Source organism: Neovison vison, chromosome 4 (genome assembly GCF_020171115.1).
Source record: "Neovison vison isolate M4711 chromosome 4, ASM_NN_V1, whole genome shotgun sequence".
Lineage (NCBI taxonomy): Eukaryota > Metazoa > Chordata > Mammalia > Carnivora > Mustelidae > Neogale > Neogale vison.
Window position 1 is genome coordinate 183830569 of NC_058094.1, and position 24509 is coordinate 183855077.

A 24509-nucleotide genomic window follows, 5' to 3' on the forward strand; every position below is an offset into this window, starting at 1 on the left:
GGAAAACCCTCACATATGCAGCTTGCTACACGTTGTATTTCTCCTATGAGATTTGTGGTTTTATTTTCTTCCATATTGCCATCTTATTTAAAAGGGTGGAAAATTAAAGATGACGAGTTGGCGTCTTAATTAGGGTGAGGGGAGGGGATTTGTCAATTGAGCTCATGCTTGCTCCTGGCTTTTGAGGAAAAGAACCCATGTATGATCACTCGATCTCTGTTTTCAGATCAGACTCCAACTCCAACGAGATTCCTGAAGAACTGCGAGGAAGTGGGACTCTTCAATGAGCTGGACTGCTCCCTAGAACATGAGTTCAGGAAGGCTCAGGAGGAGGAGAGCAGCAAGCGGGTAGGTTGGCTTGAATGGACACCTTGTCAGCTGCCTCCCCTAACCCCCGTGAGAATCTTCTGTGTGGAACCTTCGACGGCACTGCAGATTGGTGCGAATGTCGCCCTAAAACAGTATTTTATCCATTTGCATGTATTCGTCTATTTTTTTTTTTTAAATATGAATCCCTGATTCTCCATCATGGGAGAAACAGACATCTGAAATAGGAAATTCAAGCAAAAAAAAAAAAATTTACCTGATTCTTGAACCTTGAGTTGGATAAATACATAGACTCTTTGTATTCAAAACTAGTTGTTTTACTTTGCGAAGTATTTCGTAGGAAGCCTTACATGGGTGTTACACACAGAAGACAAGAGGCAAAGAATAATTGTAGCAGTAAGAGACGAGGTTTTGTCTGATTTTTGTCCCAGGTTTTCACTGTCCGATTTCCGTAATCTTCCCGGTAGACCTCCGCCACTTTCAGTTATGTCCCAGTCATATTATTGAACGTCTGTTATTATTGGGAAAAATGGTTTAAATATACGTGTGGATTATTTGTTCTTACAAACGTAGAAAACCCACTTTATGCATGCCTCCAGAATATATTCAATTTCTCTTAATGTTGTGCTTGCATTTTAAAATCACTTTGCAAGATTAAGGAAAAGGAAACAGGGTCACAAGTAAATGTGATAATGAAGCTCTTTAGCATTTTTTTCATTGTTACTGTAGAGCATTACTGAATGCCCACAATGTACCAAAGAACAAATTAGACGCATTCCATGAACAGAGACTTAAAATGCGGAAGTGGGTTAAAAGGAAGGGCTGGTTAGGTTGTAATGGACTCTGAAGGTCCAGCTGTTCCATCCGGAGAAGATATTTTAAAAGGCTCTGATATTTCAAAACCTTCAAATTCTCCTCTACGTGAAATTGTCATAATCCCCCTCCACCAGATTTTTTATGTCACATTCCCACATTAAAACAGTCAAGGGCTTGCCCTGAGTCTGGGCTGCTTTCAGAAAAATCATGATAATTGGTGGAGGATACAAGAGAGGTATAAAACCTCAATCAGCTCATTTTATTTATGTATAATTAATTTATACAGCCACTTCCCCCACTCCTCAAGTGACATGAAAGGCTTCCCCCTCACCTTTTTAAATGAATATTTTTTTAGCGCTTACTTGCCAGGCACTGTTCCGAGCACTAAAAAAAAAAAAAAAAAAAAAAAAAAAAGGAGGGGTACCTGGGTGGCTCAGTGGGTTAAAGCCTCTGCCTTCAGCTCAGGCCGTGATTCCAGGGTCCTGGGATCAAGCCCCGCATCAGGTTCTCTGCTCAGCAGGGAGCCTGCTTCCCTTCCTCTCTCTCTCTGCCTGACTTTCTGCCTACTTGTGATCTCTTATCTGTCAAATAAATAAATAAATAAATAAATAGGCATACATTCTATATTTCACTGCAATAGAAATGTATTTTTTAAAGATGAAAATTACAAAGACATAGAAGAACCAAAACGTCTAGTATATTGTCTCTGTGTTGAGTTCTACATTTAGTTCTGATAGATGTGGCGTATAAAAAAAAACTGAGGGATTAGGTACATTCATTCCCTCAAGATAGTCACAGTTGGCTTCTTAGATTAAATTGAACTGCAAGGAAGGTATATGCTCATTCCTACTGGTTTATATTGTCTTCATTTCTGAGAGAATGGTTTAACTGAAGTGTGTGTCCTTGATCTTCCTACATTTACCAAGGACAGCTGTAGGAAGCCCACGGTAGGGGCGTGGTTTTAGATGTTCTCCTTTACGTAGTACTCATGATCTCCTATATGATGCCCCAGGGGAGGAAATTCTTGCAGATCTGAATTCCAGGAAATCGTTTACTTCCCCTAAGGAACTGAAATATTTTCTCTGTGTGGACACGAGAATCATGTAACTGGTTCTGTTTCTCTTTTCGCTTTGACTGCTCAGTTAACAGAAAGCTGAGTTTACTGCTTAACTTTGAGAACTTTTTAGAACACTGTGGTGAACATATTTTACTTCCCTTCAGACTAGACTTTCAGTTCTAGTTTATTATTTCCTCTGGTCCTGATTTTTTTAATTTTAAAAACATTTTTATGCTATACATTTTTTTTTCCTGAATTACTTTTGAGTCCTTGTGGGTTGAGAAAGAGTATAAATAAAATTTATAAATTAAAATAATCAGGCAAGCAACATAGAGAAAAAAGACAATTACAGTTGTAGAAATACATATTTTAAATACGTATTAAAAATATTCTTTAAAAAGTATCTTTTGAAAGTTGCTTTTATTTTTTAATTTAAATTTTAGTTTACATATAAGGCAACATTGGTTTATGAAGTATAGTTCAGTGATTTATAACTTACATACAACACCCAGTGCTCATTACAAGTGCCCTTCTTAATGCCCATCACCACCTGGCTCATCCTCCCCCCACATCCCTCCATCAACCCTCAGTTTGTTCTCCATCCTAAAGAGTCTCTTACAGTTTGTTTTCCTCTCTCCCTTTCTTCTTTTCCCCCTTTCCATAAGTTCATCTCTTTTCTTTCTAAAATTCCACATATGAGAGATCATATGGTATTTGTCTTTCTATGATTTATTTCACTTAGCAAATATACTCTAGCTCCATGTCATTGTAAATGGCAAGATTTCATTCTTTTTGATGGCTGAGTGATACACACACACACACACACACACACCACATCATCTTTATTCATTGATTAGTCAATAGACATTTGGGCTCTCTCCATAGTTTGGCTGTTGTGGATAATGCTGCTATAAACATCTAGGAGCATCTGCATCCTTTGAATCTGCATTTTTGTATCCTTTGGGTAAATACCTAGTAGCACAATTGCTGGATTGTAGGGTAGTTCTATTTTTAAGTTTTAGGAACCTCCATTTTGCTCTCCAGACTGGCTACACCAGTTTGCATTCCCATCAACAGTGCAAGAGGGTTCCCCTTTCTCCACATCCTTGCCAACACGTTGTTTCTTGTGTTGTTAATTTTAGCCTGAATGTTGCTTTTAACCATATGCTGGTTTTGTGATGGGCATTCGGATGGGGAATTCTATAGCCAGCTTCCCTCGTAGTTTTTGGTTTGGGTGTCTCAAGAGATCACCTTCTCAAAACCCAACTTTACTTGTACACACTGAAAAATGGACAGCATTGAGGCTGTTGAGCTATCCTCTTCCCTCGCATCTTTTAAACCAGCAGCCAAATCAGCCTTTGGTGGCCGTAACTTCTCGAGACCTAATGCACAATGACTTATCCAGCAGTCAAATGGGCTGTGTTGGTGGCTTCTGTCTAGCATTTCTTTGGAAGCCACAAATGGGTAAAGAAAAGTTAGGAGATACTCCTCAAACTACCATCATACTTTTATCTAAACTTTTGACCACATTTCTCTAACTACCAACATCCCTGACACACTGCCACCCCCTGCTCCTGCTTCATTTAGTCATCTTCTACTTGAAAAGTAGGAATAAAAGCTCTCTACTCAATGCATACCTTATTATTACTGAATGCTGTCTCCTTCCTTCCTTCCTTTTGCTCTGCATTCAGATAATTATTTCTTTTTAATTCGCTATCTCCAACTTTATTCTAATTTCTTTTCCTCTGAGTCTAATTATTTTATTTAAAAAATTGTGGAAAAATTGTGCTAGTCCTTCCCTCCACCTTTAACTTTCTAGCTGCAGCTTGGTCTAGAAAATTCTTTTCAGGAGCAAAGAGAGAATTGATCCTCACTTAACCCTCTTGGTTGTCAATTGGGGGAAAATTCTGTTCTGTGGACGATCTCTAATCCTGATACCCCCAGCTCCCGCTTCATTTATTCATCCCCTGCTTGAAAAGTGGGACGCCTGGGTGGCTCAGTTGGTTAAGCAGCTGCCTTTGGCTCAGGTCATGATCCCAGCGTCCTGGGATCGAGTCCCACATCGGGCTCCTTGCTCAGCAGGGAGCCTGCTTCTCCCTCTGCCTCTGCCTGCCTCTCTGTCTGCCTGTGCTCGCTCTCTCTCCCTCTCTCTCTGACAAATAAATAAATAAAATAAAATAAAAAAGTGGGAATACAAGCTCTTTATTCAGTATATCCCAATGTATGTATAGAATGAGGACAGGCTAGATGCTGGTCATGACAATGGAAAAAGCCTTAATATCTGTATCTATATTACATATAGAAGGCAACACATTCCACAGTTACCTCAGTCTTCCACAGAAGTATAATAAGCTCATGGTTTCAAAACTCTTTAATGAGGGATTTTTTTCCCCTTGGAAATGCATCCATCGCTAACAAGCATCACAAATCTCAGTTCGTCTATGGCTTAGAAGTCAGGCTAGTCCACGTCCTGAAATAGGTGAGAAACTTGTGGTCCTCATTTATTCATTCAGTAAATATTTCTGAGTGCTCATCACATGCCAGGCACTGTCCGAGCCATTGAAGAATACATTGTGGACTAAAGCTTGTTCAAAACAAAACCTCGCCTTCAGGTAGGTTACGTCTCGTGGGCAAGACAAACAATAAGCAAGCAAAAACCATAAGATGAATAACATGTCAGAAGGTGATGCGTGTTCTAGCAGGGAAGGGGCAGAGGCCGTGCTGGGGATGCTCAGGGAGGGCATTGGTGCTAAGTGGACAGGCAGCAGAGGCCGGAAGCAGGAGAGCAGAGGCCAGAAGCTCTGCATCAGAGCAGGTGTGTGTCAGGAAGAAGAGTGTTCTAAGTGAAAAGAGTAAAAAATGCAAAGCCCTAAAGCTAGAGGATGCTTTGTGGGTCCGAGGAATCACAAAGAGGGGGTATGTAATAATGTGGAAGAGTGGGCACGGGAGGGCAGAGTCTGGAAGTGAGATGGGGAACCAGAAACAGTTTCAAGCAGAGGAGTGATAGAATCTGACTTATATATTAGAAAATTCACTTCGGCTGCTGAGTGGAAAGTCAGTTGTTGGGGGACAGTAGCAGGGAGAGAGAGAGAGACCAGTTCCGGAGGCTGATGGAAGACTCTAGATTCAAGATGATGGCAGATTGGTCCAAGGTGGACATGGAGGAGGGGGTGGTTGTTGCATTCTGGGTCTGTTCTGAAGATAGAGCCAGCAGGATTTGCTGGTGAATTAGATCTGGGGAGTGATAGAAAGGATGAAATCAGGAGTGGACCAGGTGTTTGGCCTAAACAACTAGAAGGATGGAGCTGCCCGTGGGAGGAGCAGGTTGGAGGGAAAAACCGTGGAGACTGTTTCTTGACTTACATCCATTGAGTGAGCACATGGATATAGTGGTCTGTAAATCAGGAAGAAGTGACCCATCTGGAGATAAAAATTTGGGAGTCACAGGCTTGTAGGTGGTGTTTCAATATATGAGACTTGATAGAATCACCTGGGCCTGGAATGAATGAAGATGAAATTGAAAAGAGGTCTGAGCATGGAGCTTGGCAGACCCCTCCAGAACCTCTGAGACAAGCGTATTCAGCTCTCCTTAGTGACCAGAGATGACACAGAAGGGCCTGAAGTGTGAAGAATCAAATCAAGTGTGGCGAGGCTAGTAGTAATCCTCAGCAGAACCCAGTAACGAGCAGTCAGCCTGCTGGTTTCATGTTCCACGCCAGAGGAAACAACAGAAACAAAAACAAAAAGATTTTTAAAAAGAAAAAGCAAGAGGACGGTGAATTGACCTTTTACATTTGATTTTTTTAAAAAATGGAAGAAATAATGCTTGTCCAGGAAGTAGGATAGAGCTTCATCATATGATGGCCGTGGTGTGGGAGTGTGTGTGTGTGTGTGTGTGTGTGTAAGAAAGGAAGGGCAGTTGAGAGGACTAGAAATGAACCCCTTTGTCTTGCTGAGAGAAATATAACGTTACATCCTAACGTGGTTGAGGACCCTGAAGATGAAAAGCACGGTGTGGAAGTGCTGAGCGCTGCCATTCTCCCACAGGACCCAAATTTGACTCATTATGCTGATGGCGCAATAGCAAATGAGGACATTTCCATGCTCTAGAATTCCTACCCAAATGATGAAAAGTGCAATGTATTCCCAGAGGGTCCTGACTGTTGAACACAAGGGAACAAGGGACAAGCTATAATCTTAAGATCTTGGATCCCAGCTCGGTAGGAGTCACGGAACAGGGCATGGCCAGGTCAGCCTCAGCTCAGAAACGTAGGCTGCTCAATCTGATTAAATTCTGTACCTGGAAATCGTGTTACCCGAAACCACCAGTGACTCGGGGAGAGAGGGTACGGAGAGGGAGGCCTTCTGCCTTCATACACAGTCTAGCTCAATTAGTCCCTAGCTGGCACGCCTGCCCTCTGGGGAAGGCATGAGAAATGCTGAATGGGAAAGGAAAGATAGGAAAGGTAGAGAGTGGAGCAAACACGCAACAGCTGCTCTGTTAGCCTGTTGCTTCTATGACATTGGCGTACAACAGTCCATCCCTCTTGCGGAAGTCTGGAGAAGACTCTCCGAAACTTAAAAACTTGGTTTTATTCTGGTTTTGAAAATGTCCTCATGTTTGCTAAATCCTGGGAGATGAAACAAACTGGTTTTGATCTTGGTGTGTTTTGTTTTGTTTTTAATCAGCATGACTGAAAGGAAACACCCACTAGCAATGCTTGAAGAGATAACAATCTTATTTCTTCCCCCTGGAAAACCTAACCTTTATCTTACAAGGTTTATTTTTGTCATCCCATCTCAGGACATGCCAAATGTAAAGTTTTTGTTTTTTGTTTTTTCTTTTTCTTCCCAGATTTTTCCTTCTAGGTTTACACTATGCCCTCAGCTTGAGTAGACTTTGATACTGGAAGACAAGTTGGCTTGGTCTTTGCATCCCACTCAGGGGAATGACTAAACCAGTGGAAAAGACCAGAAGCTATTTCATGTGTTCTAGCTCCTAGAATTTAGGATTAATGTGTGCGGTCTTACCAGAGGTTATTTAGAGTTGGTATCTGTTGCCATGTGTGTTAGCAAATCAGGATGTGATCCGAGGCTCTGCCTCAATTTTAAAATGGAGTGGGAAATAAAAACTTATAGGGTTTTTTGGGGGCAAGGCGCCTGGGTGTCTTTGTTGGTTAAGCAGCTGGTTCTTGGGTTCAGCTCAGGTCATGATCTCAGGGTGCTGGGATTGAGCCCCACAACGGGCTCCGTGCTCAGAGGGGAGTCTCCTTGAGATTCTCTCTTTCCCTCTGCCCCTCCCGCTGCTCACCTTCTCTCTCTCTCTAATAGTAAATAAATAATTCTTTTTTAAAAGACTGATAGGTGCTTTATTTAATTTTTTTTTTTTTTTTTTTTTTTTGGAAAGTCAGGGTATCCTCCAAGTGGCCAATGCACGGTCTGTTGCCTTGCAAAGATTGAGTACCTGATATCGAGTGTATTTGATGTGGATGATGAGGGCGGGCTCACGGTTTGGAGGAATAATGACCTAGAGGGGTACCAGGGGTTTGGTCATCTCTTCCCTTGGAGAATTTATATATTTGGATAATTTAGACTCAAATGGATGAGTCCTTACAACCTAACTTTCACACTGAGGAGAAAAAAATATGTTATGTCTTAAAGCTGAGGATCTAATCTCTAAAGCTGAATTATTTGGCAGTTCATGGCTCTGTCTCTAGCCCGTGTTCTAATCAGAATTAAAAGGGGGTGATGGCAGTGCAGAAATTACAGATAAATGTCTCAGCCTGTGAGTGGCAGGTTTTATTGTGCTCTGAGTTCAGTATGAAGCGCTTAAGTTTTTTTTTTTTTTCCATAGGTCTTATTGATACTTGTTATCCCATGGCATGTGTCCCGGCAAGAGAGAGGTCTTTGCCTGATGTCTTTTGGAGAACCGGTCACAAGGCTTCCAGAGGCTAAAGCTAGAACAAGAGAGGGTTTCACTCATTCTGTGCTGTGACAGGGGTGGGGGGGGGTGTTTCCTATGAGGTACTCAGGTTTCCACTCGAAGCTACAAGGCGGAAGAGATTGGGAGGCTCGGACACTGAGAGCCGGAAGATAGGTAGAGCTTTAAGATACAATAGGAAGGTCACTGTTTAAGATAGAACAAGAACATTACTGGAGAGAACTGGGCATTGATTTTGAAAACTGCTTACTTGTGTTGGGAATATCGTGGAATAAAATAGTATTTTCTTGCACTAGGATTTCCTGTTCAGTTGTGACAGGCTACAGTAATGATCAAAAAGTACTTATATATTCATGAAGTATATTCAGGCCCACGTATGACATTTTGGGCATGTTATTCATGATCATCTGATTTCAGTCCCCTTAGTTCACGGGGATTAATTATGGGGGGTTATACCAGTACTGTGTTCCCCATCGAAGTGCAGAGGGATGAACTATCAAGAGAGACAGAGTGTGGCTAGGCCCCCACGGTGGAGAGCCAGCCGAAGGGCTTCTCTCCCACCTCCCTGTTTTGTCTCTGCCTCCTTGTCTACTGGCTGCATCCACTCCCAGGTGGTTTCTGTTTACACCTTCTCTTCAGAAAACTCATAAATTCTGACTTCGTAACAGCCCCTCCTGACAGTTCCTACAACTATACATATAGTCTTCAGACTTGAATATTAGCCTCTAATCTCCAGCTGGGACCCACATTCCTATCTAATACACCTCTGCTCCTCTCAACGGCCCCCAAACTGTGCTCAGAGCTTCCCTGAGCCAAGCTGCCGCCCAGTCCATCAGAGGCACATTTCCCCTACCGCAGGAGTCAGCTCTGCCTTCCCAGCCTCCTCTGCCCCCTTCACTGGGTTCCAGCACCTTTCTAAGAAAAGGCACCTCCTTTCTTTATTTTCCCTTTCTGTCCCCTCAAGTCTAGACCATCATCACTTTCTCCTGGGTTATTGCTGTGAATTCCAAGAAACTTTTTGACCACTAACCCAACTTCAGTGAAATACCTAGCATTAAGTCTTGAAACATTGAATGCATTTTTTTAAATACATAAAAACTGACCAGAATTGTTCTTGCTGCTCTTTTGCTTCTGACCTGTAGTTAAGTCCAAAGTTCCTCCAGATATTGCCATTGTTAAGAGGGAGAGGGGTTAGTGTGGGAGATCAGAGATATAGAAAGGAGTGCATTGGGAGCTGTTAGACATAGTCCTGATTCTGTGACTTCTTGTGCATGGAATGCATCGAAAAGGCCCAAAGCAGGGATGGGGAAGCTCTGAAGGGATGATGAAAAGAGGACACCAAAAATAGCCCCAAACACAGGAGAGCCCCAGAGGTCCCCAGGCACAGCCATCAGCCCAGACTCGGCCGTGAGGATGACTTGTTCGCCCTGCCTTCCCATCAGGCGGCCTTCCTGTAGCTGAAAATTAGCCCAATTGAATTATTTGGCTGGGAGGCCTCTCCCTAAAACGATTACAAAGCTCAGCTTTAAGGGCCCAGAACAGGACAGCTTTTCCCAGCAGGAGACTTTCTCAACAGGGTGAATTTTCTGTTCCAGGTTGGGTTGGGTTCTCAGCGAGTTAAAAATCACTTGTTACCTGTCAAGCCCAGCAAAATCACAACAGTGACTAGATGCCCTCCTCTGAAGGCATCCGTTTCCAGCTGTGAGTAATTCAGGCCTCGCCACTCGCCATACAGGCCTGGGGGAGGCGGGTGCGTACCTGGGCACGGGGGGCTTTCTGCATCTGCAGAGGAAACTCACGCTGTCCTCTGGGAGGCCCTGCATGAATGCTCCCAAAGGCAGGAAGGAAAACAGAGCTGTTTGCAGGGCCGGATTAAAACAAAATGACTTAAAGATGAAGCTTCCGTTCTAGGCAGAAAACAGCACTCACATTTGGAAAATTGGCCCACATGTTCGACTCTGTGTGCATCTGTAGCTATGAATGACCTACCTGGGCCCCTCGCAGAGATGTGAGAAAAAAACTGACATTGTAAAAAGAGAATAGGAAAATAACATAATGGTTACAAGCGTCTGTGCCTCCATCGTCTCATAAATCCAGGTGAACATTAAGTACAGTCCGGAGCAGGTATGGGAGTGATTTACTCTGGGAACCCTGCTTCAGCATTCGCGTGTTGTTAAGTTATTTCCATATTGATAAGGCTGAGGCCAGGAAGTGGCATTCCGAGCATTCCTCCTGTCCATATTTCCAGCATGTTGGCTGTCAACTCAAGCCTGTGGTGCAAGTACTGATTTTAGCCTCAACCCCCCCCCCAAAAGGACATTTTCTTTGTTCTTTACCCAACTACCACCAAAGCCCAAAGGCCTAGGAAATAGGGTTTTTTTTTTTGCCCCCCTTGAATGACTTGTACCACGTTCTTACACTGTTGGGAACTGGCTGTTCTGGTGACCCGGCGGCGCTCACCAGCTGGCTGGATCGGAGGCGGTCAGGCTTCTCTTCTGTAGGCACACAAAACGTCACCTGCTTGCTCCTTGATATTTGGCTGGGAGATCTTCACACCCCAAATATGACGGGATCTCAGCCGCCGTCTTTTCCAGAACATTGCAGGGCTTCACTTTGCTTTTTGCTTTCTGGGATATTAGAGGCTATTTTTAGCCTGTTTGAACCTGTGACTCTTGCGTGTGACGAGGCCAGTTGTCTCATTTGGCTCTAGAGTGAACTGGAATGCCGAGAGGCCTTACCCTCAGCATCTCTTCTGAGCACGAATTTTCTAACAAGATGCATGCACACTGGCAAAATCAGACTGTTGTGTATGTTGAAGACATTTTGACCTTTGTCCTGAAGGCGAATGTGAGCTGTTTCATTTGACAATGTTGGAGCTAGAAGAAGGGATAGTCCACCTGCAAGCTCTCCCTTCTTCTCCCCAGTTCTCTCCGTGGAGTGGGGCTGAACCCCACATTTTGAATTTAGTGTGGCTGTAGTCACAGCCGTCCCTGGGATCTGAGTGATGTGCAGGGCATACCATCTGTTACATGAAAACTTAAGAAGTTGATCCCGGTGCTGTCTGAGCCACGCCTGAGCTGGCTCCGGGCCCCACCCTTTTCTGTGGCTTCATATTTGGGTAGGGGGCTGATTTGGGCTCTGTAAGCATTCAGGTTCCCCAGAGAAGAAAAGCAGTCATGTTCCGTGTGGCTCTCGTGTGGCATGACTGCAGATGATACAGCACTGGGTGTTGTGAGTGGCAAGCCCTCTTGGAGAATCCTTCCTGGCTTCTCTTGGTGTGATTTGTCATGCACAGAGCTCAGGAACTTTCCCAGAGGATTGACGAACGTGAGGCTTTTGTTGGATCTGTTGGCACAGGGAGGGGGAGGGGCAGGCATTCCTGGGGTGCATGTGAGCCCCACCCTTCTTGCCCCAATTGATTGGTCCCCAAGAGGCAGAAGGGAAGAAGACAGCCCAGAATTCTGGTGGGCCCTTTTTGGTATGATGTGCCAAAGTGTGGTGTGTAGGGTGGGACTCGCGTGCTGCTGGTCCACCTGAAAATGGCCTCCCAGCACTCCCAGTGCTATTCCTAACAGCCCCAGCGTGGGTGGAGGAGAAGTAATGAATTCAGGATGGGGGCAAGAAACCCGACTCCGTTCCATCACTCTCTAAAAGTCATGCATGACTTCATTTTCTCAGTGCTAAACTGGGCCTTCTGACAACTTTGGAATTATATGCACACATATAGTTCGAACACAAAGTCTGGAGAAAAAAAAAAAAAAGCTCATTCTTAGGTACATGGTGTTAGATGCACAAGTCACTAGAGCACCTCACCTTGAACGTTCTTTCTGATGTTGATTGAAATAAGTGGTCAAAAGAGGGTCTTGGGGCCAGATCCGCCAACTCCACATTCACAGAGACAGCACCGCAGCAGGGATATTGCTTCCTGAAGGAGCTTCTCTTTCCTGCACAACGGGGTAGGGAGGACAGATTTTTGTTCTAGATCTCTGCTAGATGTTTTTGTCTTTATCCATATCGTAGTAATGCACACATATGTGCGTACTTGTTTTAGACAAAGTGGGCAACCGGGCTTTGGGAATAATTCCTCGTCATTCTGATCAGGAGCTAGAAATGCCTACAGGGTCCAACACTGGCTTTTACAGACATTTAATGTCCAAATAGAGCTACCTGCGGCCCTCCGATTTTGAAGAGGGTGCCACTGATTTGCCCACCAAGTGTGAACCTAAGAGCGAATCGACCATTCGTGGTGATGGATTTGTACAGATCCACACACACGTGCCTTCCCGTGGACCCCCACCCCCCAATAAACAGAGGTGCATATTGCCAGACAGCTGGCCAGGGCCAGGGGTGCAGGCTGGAATCACAGGGGAGAGGAGCTGCTCTGACCCCATTAGCACGATTCTTCTAATGGAGGACTTACAGGCACAGGCTTGGGTTCCTGAGGCTGCCCTTGATACAATGGGCCAGTGCCTCTTAACAGAAGATCAGTTGGGGGGACTGTCCAAACACCCTTCTCTTTTCTGAGATTTTATATTTTGCCCCGTGACACAATCTCACAACGCTACTGCAGGGCCTGCCTCAATCACATGGCAAAGAGGACTGAGAGGTCCCGTTTGTGCTGCAGTCACCCTGTGCATGGACACGTCGGGCGGTGGCGCTTGGGAAGCTCAGAGGGAGAAAGGGGCAGATGTGGCTGTGATCTGTGTGTGCGGGTCCGTGCAAGCCATGAATGGTGCTTTGTGTGCACGTGGGGAAAGGCTTGAAAGGGTCTTAGCCACTAAAGCCCTTGGCTTGGATGCTTTGTGGGATGGACTCACTGGCTTTTTATCAAAGAGCACATACCACTCCAGCAGAGCCATACCCCGTGAGTGTAAAATGGTTGACTCAGTGCAGTTTTCAAACATCCGTTCCTGACTTACGGTGCTCACATGTTTCGATCCGGTTCCTCCTCCTCTGTTTCGAAGTCACGGCTCTTACTCCCTCATCCCCCCTGCTCAGGGTGTCTGCGGAGACTTTTTCTTTCAAGTCTGCCGCCGAGACCGTTTGACGTATTAGCCCTCGGGAGAATGAGGTCGGAACCGAGATGACTAATATTTGCGTTTGCCTTTCCTTGCCGCACAAGAGAAGAAAGAGACCAGATCTGATCTTTAAAGTGGTCCTCATTTTCTACAGTCCCCCTGGCAGAGGGGACCTGCCCTGAGTGCCAGATGCCTTTCCCAACAGCTGTTAGGTGATTCCGTGTCACCGGGCTCACTGCAAAATCAGGCATAGCCTTTTAATTACCTGTTCATGTTTTAGCCGTGCCGAGCTCCATGGCACAGAGAGCACGGCTAAGCCTTCATTGTAATGGATTTTTAGTAAGACTATCTCTGAGATAAGAGTCCTAAATCTTGGCAGTCTCTTTAGAGCACACACTCTGTGATTGCACACAAATTCTTGGCTCCCCAGAGCCATGTTGTAAATGGAGTGCGCCGCACAGGGCTGGGTAATAAGATACTGCAGATACATTTGAGAGCAAGGTGCACTTTTGCTTTATTTATGAAGATAGACATGCTGGTTGAGGGCTTAATCACAGCTGATAAATCATTTTAAGAAAGCCTATTAGAACCATATGCTGATTTTTTGCATTAATATAGTGTGTCTGTTTCCAGTCTAATAAGACAGGGTTTTCTCGCATGCTCTCTGTGTCTCTCCAGTGTGGACTATTTATCTGTTTAAGTGGTATCACTTGTGTGGGAGCATTTATCTCTATAAGAGCTACCATTAATAAAAGAAGGTGAAAGGAAAGGGGGAAGGAGAAATGAGTGAAGGCGCCCTTCACACAATGCCTGAGTGTGTGTGTGTGCACACTGCATGTGTGTGTGTGTGTGTGTGTGTGTATGGTATTACAAAGGAAAGAGTCCAAAAGCTGAGAACAGGAAACATCTCAATTAGAGTTTCGGAAGACCATGGATTGGTCTTCACTTGGCATAAGGTAGTCATTTCAGCCCAGGTGGTTATAATACCGTAGGAAAAGATTATCTGAGTATGGGTGTGTGCGCGCATGTGCGTGTGTGTGTGTGCGCGCACACACTGACATTTTGGTTACCTCACTTCTCCCCAAGCTAGCAGAGGTCTGCCCCAGGGATAGGTCCCAAGGCTCTTTAATGAGAGCCATATTGGGGCTCCAGCTCCGAGCCAAGTTCTGTTGATCACTAATTGCAGGGGTGCCTTGCAGATCTTTTCTATTATTTCCTGAGCATACCCCTGCTCTTTTTATTATCTTGCCAAAATTCAAACAGGCATAATTGCATGACTTATTGTTTATTTATAATCTCTTCTACTGCATCAGTCACTGTATTTAATAGATTTTTTAAAAAAAACAGCAAGAGTTTTTACCAAAAGACTAGATCTCTTTTACCTTCCACGGAGAAGTCATGTATCTGTGCATCCCCCTTGCCATTCTTCAAAGCGCGTCCACGGTACTCCTCCAGAATCCTGTTTCTGACCATATAAATAAGGGCAGTTTTTTGGTGCACAGAGAGAGCTTGTGCGCCAGAAAGATGTTTTAGGGAAGGATGTTAATTTATCCTTTAGGATTACATCCAGGTTGGGTTATGTGACTCCTAATTTTCTTTCCAACTCACAGTTTCCAAGTTTCTATGAAAACAGAGTTGAGAGATAGAGAAAGTTGAAAATCGCATTTTATACAGATTTAGAAATATGACACCAAATCATTAGAGGTGGTGATTGGAAACTAGTAATAGTCAAAATCACCACCGTTCATTGGGTTCCTGCTGTTTGTTGGGCACAATGCTAGAATTTTTAAAAAGATTTTATTTATTTGTTTATTTGTTTGTTTGTGAAGGAGAGAGAGAGGCTGAAGGGGGAGAGAAACAGAGGGAGCGGGACAAGCAGACTCCGTATTGAGCATGAGCCTCATGCAGGGCTCGGTGGAGATCATGACCTGAGCCGAAATCAGGAGTTGAATGCTCAACTGACTGAGGCCCGTCCCCCGCAGGCACCCCACAGTGGTAGAAATTTCATTTATATCATTTCCTGATCATCCCAACAATCCTGCGAGATACATGTTTTTACCTTCATTTTCCATAATAAGAAGTTAAGGCTTACAAGTGGCAGAAAACCACAAAGCTAGGAGGTTACAGATCCAGTATTTGTGTATAGAACTGTGTGCTGGAAAGTTTCACATGCCTCCTGCTACTTCAGATCACCTTTTCCCATCTTTATTTCCTTATGGTGCATGTACGTTTTAATATACATGCTAATTTGCTGCTGGAAAACTGTTCACTGGAAGCTTTGCAAAACATCAAGCTGTGCTTGACCTTCACAAACACATGAACGACTCTGGGATGGACCCAGTATATCCTGGTCTTTAAGTATTCTAATTTAGACTTCCAGTCTCAGCTCCAGATTCTGCCATGTTCTGGGACTACAGACGGCAGGCTGGCCCCGAAACTTCAAGGGCACGCAGTCCACCGTGAATGCCCTACTCACCGAAACCCATTATTCCAGTTCTAAACCAGGCATGGGACAATGCTCTCATTTCTAGCATTTTGTGAGCAAGGTTCTCTTGCTGTCGGGACATTTCCTTCCATGCCTGGTCCAAGTGACCACTCTTTTCCCAGAGTAAAATGAATATGTGTCACATGGAGTTGTACTTGGAATGTACATTAGATTTTAGTAAAGTAATATGTACTTGGAACTACTGCCTCTGAGAAGAGCACACTTAGAATGCTGCTATGGTCTCCCAGGGCATGCCCTGAGATTCAAGGGGTTGCTTATGCCATTATTTCTGGTGTCATAGGAGTTTTGACAGTAGGATAAAGAGTAATTTCTGGGCTATAGGCTGTGGGCAATATTTCATATTTAAACATTGGATTTTAAAGGACAGCATTGCTGTGTACCGTCTCTTCACCCTTAACTTCCACCAGTGGAAATGTTTCTATTATGTCCTCCCAATTCAATCCAGCAAACTTTTACTGAGGGCTTAATATGTCCCAGGTGCTGTGCTAGGTGGCTAGGCACCAAAGCCACATTCTAGTGGGGGAGCTGCTAGTTTTGGGGTCTGAGGGAATGTTTGGATTTCTTGATGGGTTCAAAGCTCCTTGGGACTGTATGTATGGCTGAAATGGCAATGGCTGTGGCTCCATTCTTCATGATTTGACCCTGACTTCATGTATCAGTTTTCTCTTTTGTGTCATTTTTTTCTCTTGTGTCTTTTCTGCTCCAGGAAAATGGACTTTGTCTCCCTTCCCTAAACCTATCTGTGGCCTCCCCACCTCGGTGTACTTGTCCATATAGTTGTCTCCACCAGGAAGGCTTTCCCCTTCCCCTCTTCTTTGACCAAATCTAACCCATCCATGAAAGCCTGTGTCAAGTGCCACCACCTCTGTGAAGCACTGTCTGTTTTCCCCTCACCTGATGCAACCTTGGCCTCTCCTGAATCCCTATGCTGTTTTTCAAGTATTTTTCATGGCCTTCTAACTGCCTGTCTTGTGCTCTGGTGTTTGCTGTGTTTTCCTGTCTCCCCCTGGACTGCAAGCCGCGCTCTTGCAAGGCTCTCCCTATCCCCTTGTATGATGCCCACTGTACACACAGAAGGAACTTCATGAAGACTTGTTGGAGTGGGTGAATGAAGGAGTGAGTGAATGTCCTTGCACATACGATCACATTGCCTGGTTTCTCTGTGCAGCAAGGAGAATGGAAATACCTTCTACCTCCAAAGAGAGGTGCCTCTTCGAGTTCCATTATCCAATTTCTTTTCAAGAAATGCGTTCCTTCATGATAACTGAGGATACAAAGTATCTGATAATATGGTTGTCAGTTAATAGCCATTCTGTGCAGAGAATCTTGAATTGAAAGCAAGAAGGCTTTGAATGAGAAATTCTTCTATTCATTCAACAAAGTTTTATATATGTCAGTCATTGGGTTACATTAAGATATCACTGAAAATGCCAGCACTTATAATCAAGGGTAACAAATGTCTTGGTGCCATAATGATATAATGGGGTAAACTAAGGATTTCCAAGCCCATTACTCTGTGTGTGTGTGTGTGTGTGTGTGTGTGTGTGCGGTGGGGAGAATAGTAGGTGTCAGTGGTAGGTCTTGGTTAAGTGACCTAACATTATGAGCCTTGATCGTCCCATCTTTAAAAGGGTGATAAAACCCAACTTGTGGGTTGTTGGTGATGATAAAGCAAAGCTCCTATATCAGTTGTTGTCATGGATATGCAGCGGTGCTCAATGATTCTTGTCCTCTCCTCCTCGCTCTGCCTGCACCAAAGGATCAGAGGCTGCGGAGACTTTGATGCCAAGCTGGAATGGGAAATTAAGCAAATATTCTACGCCCATAATTTTTCCTGGATTTTGGGTGGCAGTTGTGACTCAGAAGTCCCTTTCACCACTGCAGTGGGCCAAGAGACTGAAGCCTTCCAAAGGTTTTAGTCATAGCTCAGAGGTGGGTTTAGGGTCTATGATCCATACCCAATGGGAGATAGTCTTTCTGTTGTTACAGGTGGATTCTTATATAAATCAGAAGTCTCAGGGCTTCTCCAGCATTTCCTTTCACAGCCCAGGTAATGCAGGATACCAGCTATTTATTTTTAGGAAGATTTGGCAGATGTTGGGTAGGCCGACTTCCAGGTCAGAAAAAAACATCCAAGAATGAGTTCTTCAGAGCAATATGATAGGAATTCCTATGGGACAAATCGAAATTAAAGCATAACATCCTCAGAGCGCACTCGCCTCTTCCTCAGTTCCGGCTCCTGCTGGTACCATCTCATTTTGCCTTCTTTGGCATTTGAGTCACTTCTGGGAAAGACGTCCTTCTTCTGGTGTCTGGGGTGTTTAGGACTACCAGAGTTTTGGTGACTACAGAACATGGTTGGGAAGGAAAAAATAAACCCTCTCTTTGGGTACCTCCACCGTCATGGCTGAATTCAGGGTTTAGGCGGGTTTGGCTTGATGGGAGAAGAGCGTCTCTGCAGCCATGTGGGCTGGCCACACCGGGAGTGTCAAGGCCAGGTATGCACAGGAGAGGTTCTGCCTGCCTGTTAGTCCTGGTCCTTCTGGTGTTAGGGATCCAGGCCAGGATACTGGTCCACGCACAGGTCTACGCTAGCTTGGAACATGGGCCCTGCACCTTACAGTTCATTAATTCTTGCTTTCTCTTTTGTTGCAAATATTACAGATGAGGCCCTCTCTTCTGTACTTATGATACCTAAATCATCCGTGCTCTATTATACCTGTGATGACAGGCGCTTGACATTTAGACACACACTCTGCATCCCTTACCAAAGATAAGAAAATTAGGGGCGCCTGGGTGGCTCAGTGGGTTAAAGCCTCTGCCTTCGGCTCAGGTCATGATCCCAGGGTCCTGGGATCAAGCCCCACATCGGGCTCTCTGCTCCATGGGGAGCCTGCTTCCTCCTCTCTCTGCCTGCCTCTCTGCCTACTACTTGTGATTTCTGTCAAATAAATAAATAAAATCTTTTAAAAAATGAGATAATTATGAAATATTAAATCTATAATAGTGGCAGAATATGGACTTTTCCCGTTTGTATCAGATGAAGGCAACTTATCAGGAAATTAGACCTGAGATACGCCTACACCCTGCCCTTTTGTGAAAATCTGGTTAGTTGCAGTGATGTATGCCTACGGGGCTTTCCAGTTTTCAAGAAAGAGTTAGGGACCACCGTAAGCACAATTGCTAATATCCCTTCCTAAGTAAGGTGGAAAGACCAACTTTCTGCCCCAGTAAAAGCCTGTCCCCTTGTCTTTCCATTTGTGGCTGGAACCAAATATTCAAAGGTTAGTGCCACACAAGTATTTCTATTTCAGTATTTACCAAAATGACTTCCTTGGAAAATTTCTCCCGAGAAATATACTGCATCGGGATCACCAGCATCACCTTGGACCTAGCTCAAAATACAAATTCTGGGGCCCCACCTTAGACTGGTGTAAGTCTAAGTCTAGGTGTAGCAAGTTCCACGATGTTGTCAGTGCTGCTGGGCTGGGGACCACACTGTGAAAACCATTGTTCTAAGAATTCGCATTGTCAGATATGTTCACTGTTTGTTTAGTCCTATTCTTCTCCTGGGGACTCACAACATACATGGACATTTTAAAGGCCTGAAAAAATGCTACAAGAAAGAAACTTTGTTCAACCCATTATTTTATTTATTTTTCTTACTTATTATTTGAACACAGAACTCTTTTCTTTGTGTGGAACAGCTGTTAATATCCCACAAAGCCATGACCCACTTTGCTTGACTGTAATGGAAAGAGCTTGAGATTTCTAGACTTACTGGTCATGAGCCCTTGCCAGGTTACTTTTCTCAGCCTTTGTTTTTATCCAGCTTCCGCATTTTTTATTATGTAGGTTTAGGCATAGTTACATGTAAAGGGTCTAACACTTAACTTGAATATATTTAGGGGTGCCTGGGTGGCTCGGTTAGCTGGGTGTCTGAATCTTGATCACAGCTCAGGTCTTGATCTCACAGTCGTGGGACTGAGCCCTGCATTGGGCTCTGCACTCAGTGTGGAGTCTGCTTAAGATTCTCTCTCTCGGGGCGCCTGGGTGGCTCAGTGGGTTGAGCCGCTGCCTTCGGCTCGGGTCATGATCTCAGGGTCCTGGGATCGAGTCCCGCATCGGGCTCTCTGCTCAGCAGGGGGCCTGCTTCCCTTCCTCTCTATCTGCCTGCTTCTCTGCCTCCTTGTGATCTCTGTCTGTCAAATAAATAAATAAAATCTTTAAAAAAAAAAAAAGATTCTCTCTCTCTCCCTCTACTTCTGCCCCTCCCTCACCCTTCCCCCACCCCTTTAAAAAAGGAATATATTTAATAAATGGAAAGTGTGCTTTGTTTAGTTCAAGTTAGAGTTATGTTGACATTTGTCCCACTTTCTTTGACATTTTGGATGTATCCAAAGATTTCTTGAAACTTGAGGCCCATAGTTTCTGTCTTCAAGTGAGCAGATCTTCTTAAGACGAGCATAATTGAGTCTGCATTCATTGTTCTGTAATTATCAAGGGGAATGTTTTCATGATGAAGAAAAATGACCGGCAGGAACGTTTTTGAGGATGCCGTGACATCAAGAATGTTTAGCATTTTACTTCTAAATTATGTGAAAGTCATTTATAAGCTTTAATGTGCTATAAAAATGAGTGGCTGATTATAATTATTATACCTTAAAAACGTTTTAGATTGAAAAAAGAGGCTTGCCATTGCAGAATAGGGTGTTTCTCACTTTCCATGGAAGAATGTGGTATCTCTTTCCCTTCTTTGATTATCCTATGACCATTATCCTTCTGAGAATTTCTTTGGGAGAGGCCTCCATAACTTTAGGGCTGTTCTGGGCCTGTTACTTCAAGGTGGGACCCCAGGGAGGCAATGAGAATATAGTACATCAAATGACTTTGCGGTAATTCCCCATAATCAAGGAGACAATCCAGTTGTTTGGAGGCAACAAACCTGGAGGCGGGGGAGTGCGAGTTCTGTGGAAAGACAACAGATTCCTGGTGAACAACATGGGCATAGGGGAGTGACCCTAAAGCTATGGTCTGGCGCATGCAACTGGTTTCTGTGACTGAGTTGTGTGACCGGCTAGCGTCCTGGAAAGAGATCTCCCCCCAAGAATGCAGGGAAGGCATGAACAGACTGCAAGGCTTACTGAAGCCAGAGGCCCAGGGAGTAGATGCTAAGGGCGGGAAGGGAGACTTCTCCGTGTGGCTCCCTACAGGGATCCCTGTTGGCAGGAAGAAAAGGGTGGATCAGGAAAGTAGGAAAGAAGTGAGGCAAGGGGGAAAAAAAAATCACAGATGTCCCAAGTTTCCACAATTTTATCAAAAAATTTTCCATGACTCATCTTGTGACTTTTCCCCAAATTCAATATGATAAAACCACGACTCTAAGTATAATTAAGCTGTAATTACCCAAGAGTAAGAGGGTGGTACATTTTAATCAACTTCTTCATTCCCTTAACCACCCAGTCCAAGGTGGGGAAAAACACAGAACAAAAATTGTCTCTTACTTCTTTCATCCTAACTCTCCCTGCTCTGTGGCCCTCTGGGTGGGGTGGGGGTGGGGGTGGGAGCAAAACAGAAAACATTCCAGAATACTTTCCTCCTTCTCCAAAGTAGTGAAATAAAGTGAGAGCCACATAGAGGGAGCTGGAGGACTAAGGTTTTCTGCTTGTTTGTTAACTCAACCCAGCTCCAAGCTATGTTTGCCTTCGGTACACTTTGCATTACCTTTCCACACGCTGATCTGCCCGGCAGGTCTTCTTGATGGTGAGGATATTTGGAACCCTTGATAACAATTTGATAATAATACTGCTTACTGAGCACCTATTATCAGCCAGGTGTCTTCTGAACATTATCTCTTATGCCAATATGAGGTCCACAAGCTTAATGGATAAGAAATGAAGCTCAGAAATCCGGTTACTTATTCTTAGTCACCCAGTGGGAGAGCAGGGGTTTAAAATCAAGATCGTGAGATTCTCAGAGTCCTCTCTGACACTGGAAGGAGCAGTGGTGAAGGTTAACAGGAACAAAAGCAGTTTGGATACACTGTTAGCGTTCGTGAATGCCTGTGGACTGTTTGTCATGGGCTCACAACTGACCCAACCCTGTTTTCCTCACTACACCGGATGAGAAGGGTCAGGCTTGACCTGGAAGGTGTTGAAAGACTGGCCACTGCGTGCAGCTCATCCAAGGGGACAAGGTTCACAATTGCCGTGACCTGGGAAGGTGCTGTGGTCCAGCTGGACCCCTCTCCAGCCGCTCAGGGGTGGCTCGGGCTGCTGTCCAGAGTGCACTAAGCCATAGCCAATGTCAAGGGCTCCTAACGTCCAAGCAGGAAACTGTGACTGAAAAGCTGAAAAAACATATGATCCCATAAAAAGCCGCCTCTGGGGAAACAAGCCATCAGTCAGCCTTATTTATTTATTTTTCCTTCTTGCCCGCAAAGTTCAATACAAACGGAGGAGCTGTGATTATCATATAAAAGGCTATGCAAAATTGCCCTCCCTGTATGATGCTGAAGAAAACTTTACCCTGGCCCTTGGCCATGTTAACTTTGTTTATGTTCCTCAGATTCTGAATGCTTTGACCACAGTTGTGTCGGAGCGCAAGTGTGTCTCAAAATAAACAAGCAGAGTGGGAACTCTCCAGAGCCCCCTCTCATCTTCACCCGCATTTCTGCCTTTTATCCTGTCTGATGACAGAGGCTGGAGGCACAGGGTGGCGGTGGCCTTATTAAGACAAGCTTGCTCTTCCACAGGAAAAATGTGCTTAATGAGCTTAGGAAATACCTTGTGGTCATGAAAGAGTAATAAAATTTCCGCTTTCTTGGGCGAGATCAGGAAACCTTGACTGTCCACTCAGTTTTTACCAGTTTCACTTGGGAATGTTCTTTTGGAAGGTCAATTTTTTTTTTTTTTTTTAATGCGTGGCAGGAAAAAAGAACAATATAATAGTTTGAGGAAAGCCCCATGGTCCATCCACGGATGCAGGATAGCAACACCTCTGGTCTTTTAGAGATCCCTTGATATTAGAGATGTCTTTTTTTTTTTTTTTTAATCTCTTACATCTACATTAGTTCACTGTCACTACTTTAATAAAGTACCACAAACTGGGTGGCTTAGAACAATAGAAATTTACTGTCTCACAATTCTGGAGGCTGAAAGTCCAAGATCAAGGTGCTGGCAGGGTTGATCCTTCTGAGAACAGTGAGGAAGAATCTCCTGCATGCGTTTCTCCTAGCTCTGGTGGTTTGCTCCACTCATGGGAGCAAACCTGTAGAAGTATCACCCCAATTTCTGCTTGCGTTGTCATCTGGGTTCTCCTTATGGGTGTGTCTCTGTCCAAATATCCCCTTTTTATAAGGACACTAATCCTATTGAGATAGGGGCCCACCCTGTTCTATCTTAACTAAATACATCTGCAGCGACTCTTTCCAAATGAAGTCACCTTCTAAGAGAGGGGGGCTGGGATGTCAACAAATAAATTTGGGGAGGGACACGATTTGACCCATAACACCATCTGACAGACTTATCCAAGTTCTCTTTGACATAAGAATTCTGAAAATAGGCTAATAAAGAGGGGTGTGTACACACTAACTAAAAACCAAGGTTAAAACTCCATTGGTAGAGAGGGGTCTGGCTGGCTCTGTTGGGAGAGTGTGCAACTCTTCATCTCAGGATTGTGAGCCCCACATTGGGTGTAGAGATTATGTAAATAGATAAAGCCTACAGAACTTTATTGGGGGAAAATTGATGGTTTAAGTTGAGACTACAGTATTTGCTTGTGAAGCAGGGCATTGTAGGGTTTGGGGGAAGGCAGTGCTATGTTGTGAGGACACTCAGATGGTCCTAAGGAGATATCCATGTGGTCAGGAACTGGGGCTTTCTGCCAACACAGCTGTATAAATGACCCGCCTTGGAAACATCTTCCAGTCCCAATCAAACCTTCAGATGAGTGCAGCCCTAGCCAATGTCTTGACTGTAATCTCATGAAAGACCATGAGCCAGACCACTGACTTACATCACTATTGAATTCCTGACCTAGTGAAACAGTGAAGTTACAAATATCTATTGTTTTAAGAAACTAAGTTTGGGGATAGCTTGTTATGCAACAGTAAAGATCTAATACAGCACCTGGTACCCCAACCCTGGAAAAACAAAACTGTATTTACTTGGTGAACAGCAACCCGAACAGCAAGATTGTAAAATGGTAAGAGCACAGAGTTCTGAGCTAAGATATCTGTGTTCAAATCCCAGCTATGTGATCTTGGGGAAGTTGCTATACCTCTCGACTTTAGTTTTCTCCTCTATAAAATGGAATAATAATAATAGTACCCATCTCATAGGAAATAGTTAACATGAACAATAATTTAGAACAGTGTTTGCATGTAGTAAGATTAATTCCCTATTTTTGAGAACACAGGGGTGGGAAGATAACATTTAGGACATGAAATGTCTTACAGTTGAATTAGGGTGCATGTTGAAAGGGGTGACCTTTTAGAACTTGCATAATGAAGGTAAGACTGGCTTTCATAACCTACCTTCTTCAACCTTGGCAAATATATGAACATAATAAACATTAGGAGGATAAGTAAGATACCTTGTTACAGAATAGATACTGAGGCTAGATAGCTTGTTCGAGGCCATAACACACAAGAGAACAGTAATTGCAACATTGGTCCCAACCAAGCATCTATCCTCCTTTCCTTTCGTTTATACGCACACTTTATATGGATATGGTGAGCCAAGTCATCTTGTGGAGAATTCCTGTCAGAAAGTGTCATAAGGATTTCCCGAAGGACAACGTATTTTAACCCACTGAGTCACCCTTTTTTTTTTTTAGGACAAC

General features: G+C 44.1%; 1 protein-coding gene across 2 annotated transcripts in view; it reads left to right on the forward strand.

Moving 5' to 3' along the window:
- The window catches only part of CREB5 (cAMP responsive element binding protein 5), a 401460-nt gene that overhangs the window by 90439 nt on the left and 286512 nt on the right, over positions 1-24509 (forward strand). For both annotated transcript variants that reach the window (XM_044246290.1, XM_044246292.1), the window contains exon 4: positions 227-348. In XM_044246290.1, the coding sequence (XP_044102225.1) occupies positions 227-348 (122 nt within the window). The remainder of the gene's footprint in view (positions 1-226; positions 349-24509) is intronic.